This window comes from Schistocerca serialis, chromosome 1 (assembly GCF_023864345.2).
Source record: "Schistocerca serialis cubense isolate TAMUIC-IGC-003099 chromosome 1, iqSchSeri2.2, whole genome shotgun sequence".
Lineage (NCBI taxonomy): Eukaryota > Metazoa > Arthropoda > Insecta > Orthoptera > Acrididae > Schistocerca > Schistocerca serialis.
The window spans coordinates 885,375,493-885,398,435 of record NC_064638.1 but is presented as its reverse complement, the minus strand read 5'-3'; the positions used below and the strand labels follow the sequence as shown (position 1 = coordinate 885,398,435).

Here is a 22,943-nt window from a genome sequence, read left to right as displayed (position 1 = left end):
ACTCTTTCACAAACTCTTGCAGCTCATTTTCATCTTAAAACTAAATGTTAAGAACAATTTATGTCTTGAAAATAATTTATTAAGAGTAAAATATATTGCATTGTAGGCCCATAAGGCAATCGCCTGTTCTAATGTCTTCTTGTGCACCAAGTTCACTTCCATATAATCACCACCACCACCACCACCACCACCACCACCACCACCACTATATTACTATACTCTGTTCAAAATTACTTTAAAATAATACACCAACAGGAGCACATGGAGGCGCATAGCAAAATTGCCATATCACACATGGAACACAACCTGGAAGGTATCTTACCTGTGGTTTCTTGATTGCCCTTGGTAGCAAGTCACCAGATGTCCATCGCCTTGCTGTAATTTGGTTGTTTGATGAGTTCTTAAATAAAGTATGCAACACAGTGTTTAGTTAATTTGATGGGTTTTCACACTTATTATCACTCATAGCAACATGATGTCATCCAGAACATGAAGCATAAGCAGCCACTTCCAATAAATTATGAAACATTTGGAAAGTGACAAAATTTTTACAGGACGCTTTCACAAGCGAGTTTAGATAGATGAATATTACGAAGTTGGTTATGATCGTAGAGTCATTGAAAACCATAGATTTTCTGATAACTGGTAGGGTGACTCCTGTACATAAGAAGACAAAAAGAATGGACACACAAAATTACAGACAAATATCCTTAACATCCGTTTGCTGCAGAATCCTTGAAAATATTCTCAGTTCGAACATAGTAATTTTCTTGAGACCAAGAAGCTTATGTCCACAAATCAGCACGGCTTTAGAAAGCATTGCTCATGCAAAACTGAGCTTGCCCTTACTCACATTATATACAGCGAACTATGGATGAAGGGAAACATGCAGATTCCATACTTCTAGATTTCCAGAAAGCATTTGACATGGTGCTCCATTGTAGACTGTTAATGATGGTACAAGCATATGGAATAGGTTCCCAGATATGTAAGTGGCTCGAAGAAGTCTTAAGTAATAGAATGCAGTATGTTCTCCTGAAAGGTGAATATTCATCAGAGACCAGGGTATCATCAGGAGTGCCTCAGGGAAGTGTGATAGGACCACTGTTGTCCTCTATAAGACTGCAGAATGATTCTACTGCCGCCAACATACATTTCACCTAACAACCATGAAGATAAGATCAGATGAGATTAGGTCTCAATCGAAGGCAGACAGTCATTTCTGCCCCACTCTATTTGCAATCTGAACAGGAAGGGAATGATTTGTAGTGATACAGGGTACTCTTCGCCACACACTGTATGGTGGCTTGCAGAGTATGTATGTAGCTATAGATAGCAATATGTAGATGTTCATGTTGTTGACATGGAAAAATTAATAAAATGACTAAGTCAGACTTTAACATTGAGTGGTTGAGAGCTAGACACAGACACTTTACAGTCTGGTGTTATTGTGACAGTTCCCAAGGAGAGACTCTCAGTGAAGTGGAAACTACGTGTTGTTAATGAGAGGAATGACACTGAGTTGTTGCTCAGCTGAATTATACTAAAATTGGTTTTAACACTTCAGCTGACTGGCAGTGATGTTGACTGGATGCTAGCTTAATGTGGACTGAGGATTCATTGTCTGGATGAGGTACATAACAACAGGTTTATGGATATTTTGTTAAGTTTAAAATAATGCAAGAAACAGATTTAACAGTAATGTTAATCTGTATAGCCCATTAATCTTGCTTAACTCTACATTAAATGATAAGAGAAATATTGAAGTTCAAGGTGCTGTTTGACTGATACATTGTATACCTACATGGCGAATTACTTATTTTCACGCAAAATTTTGAGGTTCATAATTTCTTTAATTTACACGATTTCTTAATCTGTGGATTATTTTGGTAACCAAAATTCAAAAAAATTAGGGTAACAAAATTGTAACGTTAAATCTAGGAAATAAACAAGCTTAAGGGCTCAAGTGATGAAAGTATTTTTTGGTGTGTCTGAACTTTAAATTATAAATAATTTCTAAGTTGCTGAATTTTCTGACAAACTAGACTGATTATCAGAGAGAGTCAGTTTAGGGCTATCTACTCAGTTAGGTCTTTTTCTGTATAAACTGTTATCAGCTCACACAATTATCCTGATCACATGACCTGGGAATAATTTCAATCACCGATTTTTTGTACAAAAAAAAAAAAAAAAAAAAAAAAAAAAATTGGTGAAAACCAACTATACCAGTACCATTATAATCAGCAGATTGCACCATGTAAGGTAGATAATAAGATTACATAAAATACTGCATGAATAACAATTTGGCAATTTTGTGCACAGATGTTGTGTGCACTGCATGTATAACTGGAATCAGGCTAAAGACAACAAAGAAAATCAGTTATTTCAAGGTGTAGTAGTTTAGCAAGTGGAGTAAATCCACTTTGCTATGTTTCAACCCCTAATCTTACATTTCATTTAGCTCACAAACTATTCAGCATGCAAAGATGCAACTGGAATCAATGTATCCTGGAAGAACTGTACTATATTTTCATTTTAGTTGTATTTACAGCAACAAAATTTTAAGATGATATATTGCATATTTGTGAAAACGTATTTTCTTATGGTGTTACTGAATGCAGGAAACTTCTGCACTGTTGAAACTTCAATTAAAAGAACATACTTTTATCTCCTCCAAACTAAAATTGTCAGAGGTCACTAAAACAATATAATTTTAGTTAAATCTAACTCATAACACACTGCTCACATGTCACGAGCTAAGTGGTCACACATTTGGTTTAATTATGAGGATCCATGCAATCCACACCTGTGAATGATATCCTTATTGACACAGTAGAACCACCAAAAAATACAAGGAGAAAAGAAATGTGAATAGATTCATACTGAGACAAACCCCACAGACAAGATACCCCTTAATCAACAGATAATAAAGTATTCATCAGACCTTAACAACTTCGGTGGAAATGGAAGAAAGCCACAGATTATGAATTTGCTTACATGGTGGACCGTGTATGAAAATAAAACACAGCAATATAAAATATATTCTTTTTAAGAAAATCATATGACAAGCCTCTTCAAATTTGAAGGCTGTAAACAATGTTTTGCTCAGTATAATCTACCTGGGTTTGACACAGATCTATACAGACAGATCAAAACCTGTTGACAGCACTGTACTCTCCACCCAAGCAGGCAACAACCTAGTATACAGAAGCTATCACAAGTAGGAAAGCAGTAATATATGGAAGATCTTACACACGGAGCAGTATGGTGATATTAATTGATTCCTCAAGTTCACCAAAGAGTTTCAAAAAATCCAAAAATTGAATAACCTATATAGACATTATTAACAAAGTCACTATGAATTATGAATAAGAAATTAAGAATAGTGATGATTTTTTTTTCGGATACCAGGGTGCAATAGTGTCTTTCATCTTTCATAAATGACATAGTGGACAGCTTAAACAAATGAGAAATGGACTTAAGCATAATATTAAATGATAGACTTCCTTACCAGAAAATACCGTTATTCAATGAAAAAGCAAGAAACAATTGGCAGATACTGTAGTATAGGATCTCACAAGGACTGCATTATGGCTGGCTGCAAACCAAAAAAAAGCATATGCTTAAATTATGGGGAATTTCCTACCAACCTGTTCTGAACAGGATTGGAGAAATTTCCATTGTGTGACGTATGCAATAAAGATGATGTGAATCACCTAAAGTGCGTCCAAAAAGTCCATACATCTGTAGATAAAAATATGATGATGTATATTGGAGCACCTGCATATAAAAGCTATGTACCCAGAGGATCTGTTCGAGCGTTACCATGCCTTACAGAGAGATCTATCTCCATGTCCTCGTCAGTGTCTTGGGGAACATCTCAGAAGTTGTGCTTCAAAAGACAACATTTTTGTGCATGTCTTCATTAGTCTTTTACTGATGTTGAGTGACATGGGACTTAATATTATCCATGTTGAGTTGCCTGGAATGATATGGATCAAGCTTCACAATGGCTATTTCAGTATTGGTGGAAACACTTGTGCATAATGGGGATTTCCTTTAGACCAGAAAACAATATTTCCCCCTGTGTGGGCTGTGATATATCACAAATTTATCAGGAAATTATTCTCTTAAACAAGACATGACATTTGGAAAGTGACAGAAAGCACAGTAGGCTGTAACTCACTGCTCCATATCATTTTAAAATAATTCATTCATAAACAATGTTCTACCTTTTTTTCATTGTCAGATCTTTTTTAATATGGAATTGTATTGTTAACCATGGCACGTAAGCTCAGCTGCTCAATTTGAAAATTGATTTAACAGGAGATTCAGTTGAGCAACAGAGGCACATTTTCTCTAGTGTTTTCTTACATCCACTGTCTCTGACACAGCCTGGAAATCTCTAAATGCATCCTCTATCTCTGTCATTATTTCCCCTGTCTATGGATTTTCATGCACCCACACACATGCCACAACTCACGCCTCAACACTATAACTGTGTCTGCTCACATCAGCTATCACTTCACAACTTAATACGACACTGATAAAAATGCCTATGGTCAGCTTGAAACTAGGATACCAGTAAGACAACTATTTATTTCTCCAATCATACAAAGTCAAGAGGGGTACAGGGACCTCTCTGATACCCTGCACTATTTTCATTCACAAAAATATTTTAATCTGAGCATTGGTTAAGGCAACTGGTCCTCTTCCAGAATCGGCTACACTCTTGCTTACAACCCAAAAGAGAGGACTTCTATTAAATGTTAGGTTCTGTCACTTTACTATATGTGATCCGTCTATCTATAGATACTGTGTATATGATGTGTAAGTATTTCGTATCATACAATTACTCTATGCATTGTTTTCTACTGTTGTCATGTTTCAATCATTTAATTATATCTCAATTTTTTGTGTAAATCAATATTAACAAAATTCATAATCGAATAGCCATTAAAAATGGTACTTATATAGAAGTGCTGCACTGCTGCATGGCTATAGGCCAATTGGGAGTCACATACTATGGAAGTAACGAACAGTTGTTAAAACAACAGATTTAATAAGGATGATAAGTTATTCACCATCAAATGCTTTATTAGAACTGTACAAATCATCTACCTCAATATTATTTACATTTAAAACCATTATTTACAATGCACAAACAGTTACACAAATATAGTGAACATTTCTTAGGGCATTTCATCAACTGAAATAACATCATAACAAACCTCAGAAGTATCTAAGGTGAAATACAACAAATTGCTGTGTGTACTCTAGATAAAAGGTGACATTTCAATGTGGTAATAATATAAAATTGTACAATAAATTTCTGTCTTGTGTACATTGTTGGCTATCTCGTTATCAACAAAACTGAAGAGCAACCCAATTCTTTCTTGTATGAGAACTTTAAATATGAATCAACAGGACTGTATTGCTTTTAGTTACCATTCAACCTCTCACCACAGATAATAGTCTCATGAACAATGTAATCAGTGTGCAATTGACTCTTTATTAGTTTCTACAGCAGACTTCATCATTAATGCTGTAGTACAGTACACATTGCACTACAAAGTTATAGCTCACAAACCACAATTAACTCAAATATGCGTTACAACAACATTTGATAACATAATCAAAAATGTGAGGATATAATAGCATGCTACAGTATGTATTAAATCCCAAATAGGAAAGTTCTGCCTATTAAGAGCTGATAATTAATATTCAAGTGAGAATTTTAATTAATAATTTAAAAACACGTCAATGTTGTCACTCCAAAGTTGAGCTATATGACTTAGTATGTTTAATTGGATGTTCCTCAACGCACATAACTTCTGCATGGCAAGCTGCAGAAGAAACCCAACGAAGCAGCACACAGTCAAAAACTGTAAAATTTTGACTGCCTTTTATTTCTTTGTATTTTTGTGATTGCTGTTCATTTCTTTCAATGAAAGGATCCATTTTTAAGTGCTCACCTATCAGATAAAGCCACCTTCTACAGCACAGTTTCGAAAGTCAAATAGAATAAATAATTCTATTGAAAGTTTTCCTGGCAGGAAATAGAACTGATGCTCTAGCACAAGCTCTAAATTCTGATTTTTCAGGAATTCTGTAGCAGAAGAAGAGAACACAATCACAGCAAAAAAGGCAACCACATCATAAACATGAAAAACAATGTGATTTTTCAGTATCTCCAGATGTAGATGATGTGGAATTAATTTGGGACTGTAAAACCAGACCTTTGTGTTCAATGTTAATTTTTTCAAAACTAAATACACTTTGAATAGTGTTATATTACCATAAATAATTAAATTAATTTCTCAATAAAATAATACCTACATAGAGAAATACTAATAAAAGAAAATTCCGAAATCCCGCATGGCTTAACACTGGATGATTACACTGTTAAAATTAATAAGCTCCTGCTTCATACAGCAGAATGACAGGAGTGTTGAATCCAATATTTCCGTGCAGCCTGCAGAAAATTACTAGGATTACTAGGCAAGTTCAAAGTGCAATATCAGATTTTGTTTGATTCAGCATAAGTATATTACTTGATGATAGAAGGCTTGTGGCTTAAATTAAATGCAATAAACAACATTTGTGAAGTGATACAACAGTTAATTTTTGACATTAAATAGTAAAAAAATCCCTTGCATTTCACATACACAATCCACACTCTGAAAGTACATTAATTTCATTACATATTGTACAATCATACAAAATAAATGGCAAAAGTCAACTAACAATTAAAAAGAAAGTCACACTGATACACAGAATGAAACATCAAAAATAGCACATACCTTTCAAGTTAAATGTTTATCAACAGTACAAAATCACATGTGTTCATCAAATACTCCGGGAAAATATATGTAAATGTTCAACATACAAGAAAGAAAACGTTCATTTACATAATACATCAGATCATACCATCACTGATTAAACAAGTTCAAAGTAATACTACTGATTGTGTTTACATTCGTTCCAATTGCCAGTCTGTAGCACAGGTTTAAGTACAATTCAGAATTATAAAAGAAATGTGCCAGTAGAGTACACAGTAAAAATGATCTTGCTCAACATGCTTTCACTCAATCATCAGTCTCATCATGACCAAACCATGAAATTTATAATTATGACATCGCAAAAATTGAAAACACTCATGAAAAAAATAAGTATAATTGTCTTCTGCATATAAATCTACCAAAAGTTTTGTGGCAGCTGGCCCACAGGAGGTGGAATGCGGTTTTCTTTGAGGATTTTCTGCAAGAATGACTCCAAACGGGCTACAGGTCCTCCAGAACTTGACAACTAAAAACAGAACACAAGAAAGCTTTTAAGTTCTTGCAGCTTCAATGTAAAGACCAAATTCTACAAATTATTGCAACTAATAATGTGCGCTCAAGACTTTTATATTACAATACATGTTTTCTTTCTTACACACACACACACACACACACACACACACACACACACACACATTATAACCCACTAGATGAGGAAACTGACATTGCCCACGAATTTTTTTATAGCTGTGCATCCAACCCCATACCTGCCATGCGCCGTATTATTTAGAATATAAGATCTCCTGAACTACGTGCCGTCCAGTGATATAATTTTGCACTTACATTCAGTGTTATATGTGCATACTGTCTGCAAAATTTCCCTTGAATACAGTCAGTAGTAATGAAATAATAAATTATAGCATTATACCTCAAGCAGTATTTTTGCTGCATGAACAGTGGAAAGGTAGTGAGCAATAGACCTTTTTCCTTTCATCATTCTGTAGGGGTTGTCAGCGTGAAGATTTTTTTTTTTTAGGGATATGCAATAGTTTGTTGCAAGTCGTTAAGTGTCCTCATCCTCGCATACTGGATGAATAAAGCCTGGTAATTTACATGTCATGGGATATGCTTCTTTTTCACCCCCACCTCTTCGATAGATGGATGGTTCTTACCCCCACAGCGTTTGTCACATGACTGTAAAGTATAGGTGTATCATATTTGGTTGAAATCAGTCCAGTGATTTAGGAGAACATGTGAAAAAAACCACACACACACACACACACACACACACACACACACATGGCCCTTGTTGTTATTGTTTTCATTAGACACATTCTGTGGCCCAAGCGTCAGGTAAAACAGCCAATACAACTCCAATTACAAGGTACTACCACAGTCCAATTATGTTAGACTGTGGCACAGCTATTAGATACATGATGCAGACACTAAATTATGTTGGCAACCCCATATAACAACTGAGTAGTATAGAGTAACAACAGTCTTGGGCCCATTTGGAAATGAATAGCACGTAGAAGAAACATTTCGCCGACAGCATTTAAAGTTTTGTATGGGTGGGTTTGGAGATTTATGCAATGAAATAATTTACCTGTTCAGCAGAGAATTACAATTGCACAAAACTGCCTAAAGCTTACAAAAACTGGTTGATATCTTTTTCAACATTACGTGAACCAACTTTGACACAAAAATGTTTATGTGTGTTCCCAAATACAGAAAGTAGATTAACTGCTGGTCTATTTTGATATGCCAAACAGCAGTACAGTAAATAGGACCTAATGTAGGGAAGTACTATGTGCAAATACATACATGTGGTGCTGGAAATCAGCGGTACACACTGATGCTGAGCATTATGGCTGATGGATGTAGATTGTCACTGTATGTTGTTTTTAATAGGAAAGCCCTGCCCAAAGGGAGAAAGTGTCCTATCTGGTACTAATGTAAGAGTTTGTGCACTGCACTGCTATAACTTGTGATGTCATCAATTTTAACTCACAATATACATGTACATTTCATTACGAAATTGACTTATAATCTGAGGGAACATCTCTATTAAGCCATACCCTGATTTTTCAAGCCAGATTTTTCAAGCCAAAATTTAAGGGAAAAAGTGCAGCCTATATTCGTGTAAATATGGTATAGTTACAGCCTAAGTAAAAGATGCATTTATTTCTAAAAACATAATCACTTTTTAGGTCAATCAAATTTCTTTGCATGTGGCAACAGGTGGAAGTCAGAGGGCTCCAAATCTGGTGAATATAGCGTTTGCTCTAACAATTCACACTTCAAATGTGCCAGTTTTCCCACTGCCAATTAATGAAACACACATAATAAGACTGTTTTGAAAATGCAGAAACTTTTAATGTGGCAAATTAGATGGTGAATGTTTTGAACTGGGGTCGCTTCGAATACTGCTAGAGGTAAGGCCTGAACTACGTCATTAACAATACTCTGCTAACCTCAACAAGCAATTGAGCAGTAGCCATCCCTGAATGCCTTGTGTTCTGTGTTGCTTGTTGTTTTCTTATTTTGAAAAGAGAAGCGACTAACCCTGGTCTATCATGGATTTCAATTACCACCCTTACAACACCAGGAGAGGTTGGCAATCACTGTAAAAATGTATCAGTCCAATTGTAGGTTGCTGTGCTGCTATAAGGAGGTGGGGCTTGTTTCTGTGCACCTCTTCAGTGCCATCTGGTGGTCAAAATTCTACTTTGTTTACACTCGCAGCTATTTGCCACTATAGCCAATAGTCTCCGCACTCTGCGCTATAGTGGGTGGAAAACGAAATTTGTAACTTTTCTCGACTGTGCTGAAATCCTTCCCTTGAAGTAAAAAATGAATTACCGTACGTTCAGTTCTTCTTCTATGCTAAGTACCTTGTCAATACAATTTGTAGCATTGTCACACATGGATCACACTGCTATGAATGTCCACAAAATGGCAAAATTAATAGTTTTCAGATTTTGTAATCATCAAATTGGGCGGAAAAAGACAATGTCCAGAAACACCTTAATTTGGCATGGCATTCAGTTCACTTGTGGGAAAATGCTATTGCTTTTCACTAGAACATACATTCTTGAAAGCTGAAATATTGCCAAACCAGGAAAACAAAGGCCATTTCGGAACATAAAGTGTTGAAGTTTTTGCAAAAGCAAACAATCCAGTCAAAATGTTCCCAATCCGTACTTTCTTTTTAACAGTCAGTTTCAAACAACTAAGGCTTTGTTTGTGTAGAGTGATAACCTTTTATATTAACGCATCCAGTCACTCACAAAATAATAATAATAATATTAATAATAATAATAATAATAAGATAGAAGATACAAATAATAAGATAGAAGATACAAAAAAAGTGAAAATAGAAGGAAACAAAACCAAACATTCAACACAAACCAAAAGAAATTTTACCAGACAATAGATAACACACACATTAAAACAGACAATCCATCAAACATAACAGACATGGAACACTTCTGGAGCAACATATGGTCAAACCCGGTACAACATAACAGAAGCACACGGTGGATACAAGCAGAAACAGACACATACAAGATGATACCACAAATGCCTGAAGTGATAATTTTGCAACATGAAGTCACCCGAGCAATTAATTCTACGCACAATTGGAAAGCCCTGGAAAAGATAAAATAGGAAACTTCTGGATGAAGAAGTTCACCTCAACACATTCACATCCAACTAAATTATTTAACAGACCCATGCACAGTCCCTGATACACTTACACAAGGAATAACTTATCTGAAACCTAAAGATCAAGCAGACACAGCAAACCCAGCAAAATATCGCCTCATAACATGCCTACCAACAATATACAAAATATTAACTTCAGTCATTACACAGAAATTAATGACACATACAACACAGAACAAAATTATAAATGAAGAACAAAAAGGCTGCTGCAAAGGAGCACGAGGATGTAAAGAGCAACTGATAATAGATGCAGAGGTGACATATCAAGCTAAAACTAAACAAAGGTCACTACACTACACATACATTGATTACCAAAAAGCTTTTCATAGTGTACCCCACTCATGGTTACTACAAATATTGGAAATATACAAAATAGATCCTAAACTGATACAGTTCCTAAACATGGTAATGAAAAATTGGAAAACCACACTTAATATCAAACAAATTCAAGTAATATCACATCACAGCCAATACAGATTAAGTGTGGAATATACCAAGGAGACTCATTAAGTCCTTTCTGGTTCTGCCTTGCTCTGAACCCACTATCCAACATGCTAAATAATACAAATTATGGATACAATATTACTGGAACATACCAACACAAAATCACACATTTGCTATAAATGGATGATCTAAAACTACTGGCAGCAACAAATCAACAACTCAACCAATTACTAAAGATAGCAGAAGTATTCAGCAATGATACAAATATGGCTTTTGGAACAGACAAATTTAAGAAAAATACCATATTTACTCGAATCTAAGCTGCACTCGAATCTAAGCCGCACCTGAAAAATGAGATTCGAAATAAAGGAAAAAAAAAAAATTCCTCGACTAAGCCGCACCTGAAATTTGAGACTCGAAATTCAAGGGGGGAGAAAAGTTTTAGGCTGCACCTCCAAATCGAAACAAAGTTGGTCCATTGTAATATGAGACACAATTTAGGTCGAATGAATGACGATACAGCTACAGTAGTTTGGTTCGAGTCGTAAGCTTAGCAGTTAAGCTTTACCAGATAGCCACTGTTATGCGTCAGGCGCTCCGTCCGCATTTATACGGGTACCCTTCCTTTTTCACGTGCTTCGTCTGGTTTGAATCGATTGCTTATTTTGCTGTGATCTGATAAGTGCCGTTTTCTTTGTTATAGGTGTTTACCTCACTCTAAGCTGAAAATGCATTACTGTACTGTGTCATGCATTGTTTGTCGCATTCTGATAGTGCGTGTTTACGGCCTGTCGCCGCTCGCGGCATGGCTTGCTTTTGTGCACGCTACCGCCGCTTACAATTAAAATAAAAATAAAAAAAAAGAAGAGAGAGAGAGAGAGAGAGAGAGAGAGAGAGAGAGAGAGGAATCGTCTCGTTAGCGAAACAATGGCAAGAGACTGCTATTTGTTGTTACTTACACTGCTGCTTTCTTTGATAATGATCAACAAGAACCAAATAATAGGCTGTGTATGATAGAACATGTTCTGAACGAGAGTTAGGTGAAACTTTTTCTCCATTTGGAAATCTTTGCGGCCGCTTCTTTAGTACATCAAATTCTGCAGAGAAATTAGAGTCATCTTAGATTTAAAAATCTAGTCAGTTGCCGTGCTTCATTTCTGATTGTATCACTATTAAGCATAAGAATAATATGAATATAAACATGACACGATACGTATATTCTTCCACATTTGCTGTCGTGTCACTCTACTCTAGTTTTGTAGTTTATTAGGCAGACAGGATTTAAATGAGACAGCAGCAAACACGAAAGAATACATGGCAAAATGTTATTCTTATGCTGAAGAGAATACTGCATGTGATTCACATTTCATCAGGTTCCTATTAGCAACAATCTCTTCTCAAAGGCGGGAAAAAATTCAGAACGCAGAGTTGACCATATTGACAAACATCCCAAACAGTCTTGCCAGTCGGATTTTCGTAGTATACTGAAATTCTGCTACATTCAAAGATGAACAATACGGAATTTGTATTTACTTTGTTGGATAATGTATGAAAATGCAGTGGTCGAAAAAAAGTTCGTCTTCCACCTTTTTTTTTAATTTATTTACTGACGCAGAGGTTTTGGCGCCAGTATTTATCTTTGTGCCTACGAAGCATGCCTGTGTAGCGCTACATATATTCGGCGGCAGAAGTTAGTTGTGGCGGCACCTACAAACATTTTTCAGAACTTCCGCTTGCTTTGCACTCGATTCTAAGCCGCAGGCGGTTTTTTGGATTACAAAAATCGGAAAAAAAGTGCGGCTTAGATTCGAGTAAATACGGTAGCATAGTCAAGGGAAAGCACACTAAACAAGAAGATTACATATTGGATAACCACGGCGACTGCATAGAAGCGATGGAAAACACAGATGCCTATAAATATCTAGGATACGGACAAAAAATTGGAATAGATAATACAAATATTAAAGAAGAGCTAAAAGAAAAATATAGACAAAGACTAACAAAAATACTGAAAACAGAATTGACAGCAAGAAACAAAATAGAAGCTATAAATACTTATGCTACACCGATATTGACCTACTCATTTGGAGTAGTGAAATGGAGTAACACAGACCTAGAAGCACTCAATACACTTACACAATCACAATGCCACAAATATAGAATACATCACATACACTCAGCAACAGAAAGATTCACATTAAGCAGAAAGGAAGGAAGAAGGGGATTTATCAACATAAAAAACCTACATTGTGGACAGGTAGACAATTTAAGAAAATTCTTTATGGAACGAGCAGAAATTAGCAAAATACACAAAGCAATCGCTCATATAAATACATCGGCAACACGATTGCAATTTCTTAAGCACATGGCTAAGAAAAGGCAATATATACAGTGAGACGGAAGGATTCATGATTGCAATACAGGATCAAACAATAAACACCAGCTATTACAGCAAGCATATTATTAAAAGATCCCAATACCACAACAGATAAATGCAGACTTTGCAAACAACAAATAGAAACAGTAGATCACATCACAAGTGGATGTACAATACTAGCAAATACAGAATACACCAGAAGACATGCCAATGTAGCAAAAATAATACATCAACAACTTGCCATACAACATAAACTAATACAACAACATTCTCACACATACAAGTATGGACCACAAAATGTACTGGAGAATGATGAATACAAATTATAATGGAACAGAACCATTATAACAGATAAAACAACACGTAACAAACCTGACATTATACTCACCAATAAAAAGAAGAAATTAACACAACTAATTGAAATATCCATACCCGATACAACAAATATGCAGAAGATAACAGGAGAAAAAGTTGCAAAATACATCCAACTGGCTGAGGAAATCAAGTACATGTGGCATCAGGATAAAGTTGACATTATACCAATTATACTATCAACTACAGGAGTCATACCACACAATATACACCAGTACATCAACGCAATACAGCTACATCCAAACGTATATATACAACTACAGAAATCTGTAATGTTCAATTACCCGAAAGTTCCTAAATGCAACGTAGCACATACCATACAGTTAAAAGGAAGTCACGTCTGAGAAAGGAAAGAAATAATAATAATAATAATAATAATAATAATAATATGTGAATTTTGCCAAAAACAGATGCGAATTTTGTCAAGAATAGGTGCTACATCTTCCGATCCCTAATCATTAGCAAAACCAATGTCGTCAATGTTGCTAAATACCTCACGGTCTTGCACTAATTTTACAGAAAACCACACACTGCAAAGCATTTTCTTAAAAGCTGGAACTGAAACTGCTTATGGATCAAGCACATATTTTCACAGCACTGACTCTACTTGTGACTTCCCTTTGCAGAGCGAGGAGAACAGGGTATGTCTGTAATCGGCAAACATAATTCTTCAACTGTTGGTAATAATATACATCACAGAGCTGATAGAAAAGTATACACTTTGGCAAAATTACCTTTAATTAACAAGTCGGTATTCTGATTTCACTGACACACAGCACATAGTAAAGTAGAGATCACTGTCCACCCAGCGAGTCAATATTATATAGGAATGGCTCCACTTTTCCATAAGGTCAGAAAATTTTGATCAAAAACTGATGCTAGGTTTCTTTTACGATCTTTGCACATTTCGTAGCTGTTGTGCCATTCCACTAATTGGTTTACATCTTGTTGTATTTGTGGACCAAATCTACCACTGACTTCTTGGAGACAAACAAAAACTGTTGGTAACAACTTTCCCAAAGTTTCAATCTCTACTACGCAGTACATGAGGTGTACAGCAATGTTAACAAGGTTGCCTTTCCCAATGCTCACATTAAAAAAGTGACTGTTTATATGTAGAATGTTTTTTGCGATAGATTTCATGCTGGGGGATTCACTTGTTCTCTTGAACAGTAAAGGCACAAATCAAAGAAAAAATCGAAAATTCAGAATTTATAAAAGGTTTCATTTTCAATTCTGTTAATTATATAAGATATCCGATGATAAAATCTGATTTTTTTACTTTCATATGTCAATAATTACATTTTATTTTATGATGTTGCAAAAAATATTGATGTCACAGAATTCTGCATTGGGGGAAAAAAGAAACTTAAGATAGGATTTGAAAAGGGAGCGCAAAGATTGGAAACAGTGCCCTTAACCACTGTGCTACTGACTTACTTGATTTAATGCTGCACAAGTAGACTGATGAAAGTTGCATAGGAAAACTGATCGTTATTTTCTCAGATACTATTAGCCAAAATAGGTGTTGCTTTATTTTCACTCTTCATTCACCCAGCAAAGTTTCAAGTGTGTTGGAGTGACCAACAGATGGTTCCCCTTGTCAAATATCTTCATTAACCCATATCCCTTCTTTGTTTCCCGAGTTCAGAGATATGAACTTCTCATGCTGCTGAGAATAGTTTTGGTGAAATGAAATCTCCTTGCTTGGCTCCTTTTTGAATTATAAGGCCTAGTGGAAGCTGTAGCGGTGGTGATGGCTAATATAGGCTGAATCAATGCCTAGTTTTTGAATGACTATTATCATAGATCTAACTGGTGTGAAGTCAAAATCTTCTCAAAATCTATGATTCCTAAACAAAGCATCAATTTGTTCTCATTAAACTGTTTTACAATTTTGTTCATGATCTGGAAGTGGTCTTCAACAAGCAGCTTGTTTTCTGCTGCTAATTACTGTGCCACAGACATCTATTTGTAAACACTCTTTATGGAAATCGTATACGCAAATGTGCAACTGTCTTGGAAGCTTTCTGCATAATGGGTTATTTAAGGTGTTACCTTTTCAATTTTTGGGAAATACTCCTTGCATATGACATGCAGTAATTTCTGGAACTGCTTCCCATAATACGAGTACATTGCATTGCCTGCCACCTCAAGAAAATCATACAACAGTGTTGCACTTATATCTGGCCTTGGATCTGTGAAAGGAAACAAAATAAACAATTCTAAACTTTGCAACTTTGAGTAAAAACATGTACAATTTTTTAAATGACTTACAGGAGCCGACAGGCACACACACAAAAGAAAAAGAAAACTCTCTCTCTCTCTCTCTCTCTCTCTCTCTCTCTCTCTCTCTCTCTCTCTCTCTCACACACACACACACACACACACACACACACACTAACTAGTGGGTCCGAAAAAGGCAGCAGGCTTGCTGGCTAGAAATGCAGGGCAGAGGAGTGGTAGATGCATGTGATGACACAGATACTGGAGATGGTGGGGTGCAGTGCACAACAATGGTGACTCAGAAGCATGGACTGGAGGGAGGGGGAGAGAGGAATGGGTTAGCCGAGATTGAGGCCAGGAAGGTTACGGAAGTGAAGGATGTGTTGCAAGGGTTACTTTCATCTGTGCAGTTTGGAAAGACTAGTGCTGGAGGGCAGGCTCCAAATGTCCTCGGCTGTGAAGCAGCAATTGAACTCGAGAATGTTTCACTTAGCAGCAGATGAGAGTTACCCTTGCAACACACACTTAACTCCTGTAACACCCCATCCCCTTGCCTCAATCTCCACTAGCCCACTATCCCCGCTTCCCTCCAGTCCATGGTTCCAAGTCCCCATCATGGTACACTGCACCTCATGACTTCCAGTATCCATGTTATCATATGCTTAGCCAATGCACCTGTCACTCCTCCCTCCCGTGTGTGTGTGTGTGTGTGTGTGTGTGTGTGTGTGTGTGTGTGTGTGTGTGTGTGAGGGAGAGAGCTAAAAATGAGAAATTTCTGTCAAAGCATATTTACTTATACAAATAATATTATGAAAAGGAAAGTTGCTACTCAACATATAGCGGAGATGCTGAGTCACGGACAGGCACAACAAAAAGCCTGTCACAAATAAAGCTTTCAGCCAGTAACGCCTTTTTCAAAAATAGATGACAGATGCCCATGCTCTCTCTCTCTCTCTCTCTCTCTCTATCTGTCTGTCTGTCTGTCTCACACAAATGCAACTGTAGTCTCAGGCAACTTTCCTTTTCATAATATTGTTACATTGCAGCCTGGATTATCCATTTTTTGTTTTTACTTGGATGAAGTTGCGCAAGAGGAGGAAGCTGAAAAATTTAAACGTGCAGGCACACATTCACACAACTCAGTTGTTCAGTATCGGAGGTTCACTTAAATGCTAAGCAATTTCCAAAGATAATACTGGGAGAAGACCAACATTTACATTCAATAAGCTAGTATGAAAATGAGAAGAATCTGCATTCTGTTGCGTTCATCAATTTCATTTGACAATCATAATGGATAACATTAGAAAAATTTCACCTTTCATAGTGGCAATCGGATGGTCCATTTCCCCATTTCCCTAATGCACTCGGTATGAAGAAGAAAAGGAATGAGGAGCAGGAGGAGATAAATAGAGGTTATTTATGTGCTTTAAGCCCAATTTTTAGAACATGAAAAAATACTCTGCACCCACATAAGCCCTTCCCAAAGCTGTTACTAATATTAACATTGCCTGATATTAAGACATATGGTTCATTTCTGATGTGAGTGAATAATGAAACATTTTAGGTAAATGAAACATTTTTTTTTAAATGTTAGGTGAAAGGACTGCAACAACTGATCATTGTAGCATTAAAGTGACATACAAAATAACTGACCACAGATTGCAATTCAAATGAAAATGGGAGATAGAAGGTAGTAATGACATGAATACCTGTAATTCATAGCTGAATAACAGTAAAGTGACAGCTGGTAACATCTAAAATGCCTATATTACATCAAACACTGTGTATATTTTACGGAGATATTCCCCAATCAACAAATAATTAGGTAACATTGAATTACCCATATTGAGCAGGCATGCAATCCATCTCCAAGCTTTTGTCAGACCATGTGGATGTAACTTCCCCTTCTGTCGCTGCCTCAATGGGGTAATCATGATGGCTGTGTACAACCGCATTATTCCTGACATCCGTTTCAAAAATTTGTCTTGCTTCTCCACTTCACCATTTTCACTGTAGTGATAACCTAATGATCTATGAACATAATAAATTATCAATTATTCTACAGAGCTAAATGCACAAAGGGAAGCAAACACACACAAAATTCTACACTAAACATTAATATAATAAAGCAGAACAACAGAAATAATAGAAACTTAAATTCATAATGGTGAATTATAAGTTCAAAATGTGTATCGTTTGGTAGTGGTCTACGTATTTCTATCTTAATGGAGGTGAGCTGCAACAGCTTTCTAAACATTACTAACAACATGATATCTTTGAAAAAGCTTCAAATACAATATTTTAACTCCACTATTAAGTAAGTGACTGACCCCTTTTATCAACAGCTTCCAGGACTTTCCAGGGCATCACACTTCATTAGTACTGAGTCAAAAAGCTGCTTCCAGTCATTTCCATAGTTGACTGCTTATCATCATCATCATCATCATCATCATCATCATCATTCTTTGCAATAATAATCTACTTCCTTTAATCCCCCAATTGATGAAGGAATTGCTCATATATTCCATGTAATTACTGTATTTCCACAATTCTTCCATCATTTTTATAGCTGACTGTTTCTCAGTCAGGCACATAAATGTGATTTGCAGAGTATCCCTGTAGATGTAGATTCCTTACAATAATAACCTGCTTCCTTGGATCCACCTGATTAATGATGGAATGGCTCATATATTCCATATATTTACTTTGGGGCCATGCTTATTGTATTTCTACAATCCATCCATCATTAAACGCTTACTGCTACTGGATTTTTGCTTGCATATCAACAATAAGTATAATGGCTCATATATAACTGAAAGTTGGGCACTACTAATCATGCTGTTTAGACTTAATTGAAGAACACATTCTGTATTCTGATGAAATAAAATATCAAAGTCATTATTTCATAATTTCTTTTTTATTCAAAATGTAACTAGTTTCCGGTATGTCTACCCAACATCAAATAGGTGCAATTACATTAGTGACACATCAGCTGCTTTGCTCTGAGAGATATATACTTATATGATGAATGCCATTTTGACTGGGCAAGAATGGGTGAAATTTGTTAAGAAGCTAAGTGTATACTATATATGTTAAGTTATTTATTAGCAGACAAGACAAAGTAATGGGATATGCTGGATAGCACTCAAATTTTTGATTCTGTAAACCACTTGACTGCGCAAAGCCTAAATATGGTTCACAATTATTATCCCCTCTGCTACTCCCTGTCTCTATACCTTTTTTAATCATAGGTATGAACTCTTCATAATGATTTCAATGTTTTTATTGGAGACTACCTGTACATTATTTTTTCATGATACATTATTAAACAGCAACAGACTTTCTTCACAACAAATAAGATTAAAAATTTGGTTTGTTATGATCCAGAAATTTTAAGTTGATTTGAAAAGAGTGACTTTCTGTTATGTGTATGCTGTCTTCTTTGTCCTTTTTTCTGAAACTGTACACAAAATTTCTCAAACTTTTATGTAAAAGCCATATACACAAAGGACTGCCTCAAAATTCTCAGAGCATTGCCCCAGTCAAAACATTGGTGTCTTTACTAGAAAAAACTGAAATTAAACTCTGCTGTAATAAGCTGAAAGGATTCAGTTAATAATGTTTGTTATATGCTTGTTCTACAATTTAATACATTTAATAACATTTTACAATATATTTCTTTCAGTTATCATCTATAAATCAAAGTCAGAATCTGTACACTAAAGCAGGGCGATTTAAATTATTTACTATCTCACAACGATTGAGGCACAATTCTTCATCTTCCTTATCCATACTATAAAGGACAGTCAAATGAAAATGAGATACATGGAAAAAAGTAAGTAAACTGTTTATTATTTCAAAAGTAACTGTCTACCGTATCTTCCTTCGTCGTCGGCGTTGTCGTCATTGCCGTGAGGCACCGTTATGCCAAGTGGAAAGGAGCGTCGATCTTAGAGCATGAGATATGGTAACCTTAAGTCATTGACAACACACAACGGTCACGGTAGCACCTGATTCCAGAATAGCTGCAGTAGTTAGGATCTATGAACTACCCCCTCTTGACCAGGTCCCCAAAACTTAACTCGTAACAAGATCCCTATGAAGCAAATTGTCATAAAGATCGTCTATAAAGGCTTCGTACAACGATACGAAATGTTACAGATTATGAAATAATAACAGATACAGCCAAACTGTCTTGTTTCTTCTGTTTTATTTAACGTAACTTTGTTCACAGTTTTATTTCGCATTCACCACTCATTCACACTCTGATGTGGAGTATATGCGAGTGTCTAAACCCTAACTCCCAAGTTTCATCGAAACCCTTTGATGTACAGTTTTGGTTGCTCGACACCAACAGTCAATGATAATGATACAGTATTTTGTAATTGACTCTTCTAGTTTGGCCACCGCCCTCCATGAATGTTTGTTAGGTGTAAGACGATTACACACTTTAGTTAATGTTTTCTCCTTTTCATATTTGGAGCCCGCACTCCGCGATATAATGGGGGGGGGGGGGGGGGGGGTGAAGAACGGTCTCAATACCGCGTCCCTCGTGAGATGCGTATAGATTTATCCCAGAATTGACCGCCCTGTAGGTGTACTCAATTTAATGACCACACTTCGCTATCCGCAATTTCGTGTAACTAATTGTCCTTTTGTTACTCTGATCATATACCGTAGTTATTTAAAACTCGCCCCTATATTTTTTCACAATGCACAATTAGCATTTCTTTACTTGTTTATTTCTAAGAGTAAACGAAAAAAAAATGATGCCGTATCATCAGCTTCGTCGATATAAAGCAAAACACCTCAATATGCCCAATTTTACCTGATCTTATAGGATCGGCTACCTTACTCATTAATTTATTACATATTATTTCCAATAACACTAAACAGTTATCGCCGTTATATTTTGATTGTATTCAAAAGCATGTTGTTGTTATTATTATTATTATTATTATTATTATTATTATTATTATGACCGACCAAATCTTAACAAATAGCGCAGCGTGTGTTTTTAACGATAGCGTTACACTCGCCCAGCCTTTATTCATGCAATATTATATATAAATATGCAGACAGGACCGAAAGATTGATCTCTCTACCATAACCAATAGAGGAAATACGCTATTCAAGTTCCGTTACATCTATCTTGACTCGAATTGTTACAACTGGTAATATATGTATCCCAATGGAAGACAAAACAGTCAATGCCTTCATGGAAAAAATGTTTTCAGTTGTCTATGGAACAATGATTGTACCCAGGCATGCAACTCTTCATCTAAAGCAAACTGGCAGAAATGAATGTCTTTCATTAGAGCTCCAAAAATACAGAGTTTGCATGGGGAGGTATGAGGACTGTATGACGGGTGTGTAAGGAATTTCCAGCAAAACTTCTGCAGCATATTAGAAACAACAGGTTTGCCAGCTCTGGGAAAATCATGACGACTTTCTCTTTGACTGCGAGAGCCAGCTGCTCATCGACTTTCTGGAATACTGTTCCACAATTAATGCACTGCACAATACAGACACTTTGCACGAACTGAAGTGGGCCGTCAAGTCCAAACACACAGTAATATTGTCGGATGGCATCATTTTGCTGCAGGACAATGCCTGCTCATACTTTGCCAAGGTTGTATTGATTACACTGCAGACGTTTCGCTGGGAAGCCCTTACACAATCTCCATACAGTCCTGATCTCTCCCTATGTGATGTCTATATGTTTGGCACCTTGAAGAAAGACATTCATAGGCATCGATTTGTTTCACATGAAAGAGATGCACACCTGGGTAAAATCAAGATTCTGTAGGCGGCTGCAAACATTTTTCCACAGAGGCATGACATCCTGTCTCTCAGTGGGATAAAAGTTTCAATGGATATGGCAGTTACTTTTGAAATAATAAACAGTTTTCCGTTTTTCCCCTATACGTCTCATTTTCATTTGACTGCCCCTTATACTTATGTTATTTCATAAGATAATGGAAAATTTGAGGAGGAGAAATTTAGAGACAAATCCCCCCCCCCCCCCCCCCCCCCACACACACACACACACGAAAAGAGGGAAGGCTACAGCTGAAATGAACATACTTACACTTAACAAACACTAGTACTAGTGAAGTGATTTAATAATGTACATTGTAAAGTTACTGTGCTCAACAATTTAAGTGCTGTATGTATCTTCTTATTTATGACAAATATCCTTATTTCCGTGCTTCACAATAACATCCTAAATTAAGCTAACTCTGTTCATTTTATTGAGTCATTTCATATAATTACTGTATGCATCATTACTATATGTTTTTTTCCCTTGAGCTCCCAGCTCAATAATATCAATAAGAAGGAGTAAAGAGGACTACGGGTCTCAAGTACTTTATCTTTGCTTGCTGACAGTCTGTATAATCAAACACAAAACTGGCATGTTCTGGGCACAATACAAATAATGGAAGGAGTAGAAATAAGATGAGGTGTAGAGCAATCGCTGGTAAACAAACAGGATTGAAATTATTATTGTTGTAGTGCAGATGTTATAATCTCCACAACAAACGTACTTACAAATTTTCACACAAAGTTACGAGGTGGGAAAATAGCTAGAGTATAAAGGGTTTTATTGAATCATTAATGTATTACGGCGCAAATAAGTGTGTTATGCATCTCAAAAGTCATTTACACAAAGACAGTACAAGTACTTACTTGTAATAATCTTCATTTGATTGTCCTTCTAATTGAGGTGGATATATAGGAACGAGATATGGGCACTCAGAATAAAAGTGACCTAACAACAATTGTCCAACATCTGGAAAGTCCACCCATAAAGCAACAATCACAGCTGCGATAGGAAAAGCGGCCTCTGGCTTGCTGGACACTGTCAGCTCTCCCTGGAACTGAGTACAAGATATGATCACTACAAACATTCTGATGATTATCAACAAATGTTCTACATTTCATAACGTAGAGATAATTGATACATACAATTTAGGAAGAAGATTTCATACAGCTCATGGACTACATTTAAATAT

At 36.1% G+C, this 22,943-nt stretch overlaps 1 protein-coding gene across 1 annotated transcript in view; it reads right to left on the bottom strand.

Annotated features, from left to right (window-relative positions):
- Positions 1 to 5,058: 5,058 nt before the first annotated feature.
- The window catches only part of LOC126411125 (mRNA export factor Gle1), a 125,016-nt gene continuing 107,131 nt past the window's right edge, over positions 5,059 to 22,943 (bottom strand). The window contains exons 9-12 of the mRNA XM_050081340.1: positions 22,618 to 22,808; positions 17,768 to 17,958; positions 15,760 to 15,899; positions 5,059 to 7,308 (exon numbers count right to left, since the gene is read on the bottom strand). Of these exons, the coding sequence (XP_049937297.1) occupies positions 7,198 to 7,308; positions 15,760 to 15,899; positions 17,768 to 17,958; positions 22,618 to 22,808 (633 nt within the window). The 3' untranslated portion in view covers positions 5,059 to 7,197. The remainder of the gene's footprint in view (positions 7,309 to 15,759; positions 15,900 to 17,767; positions 17,959 to 22,617; positions 22,809 to 22,943) is intronic.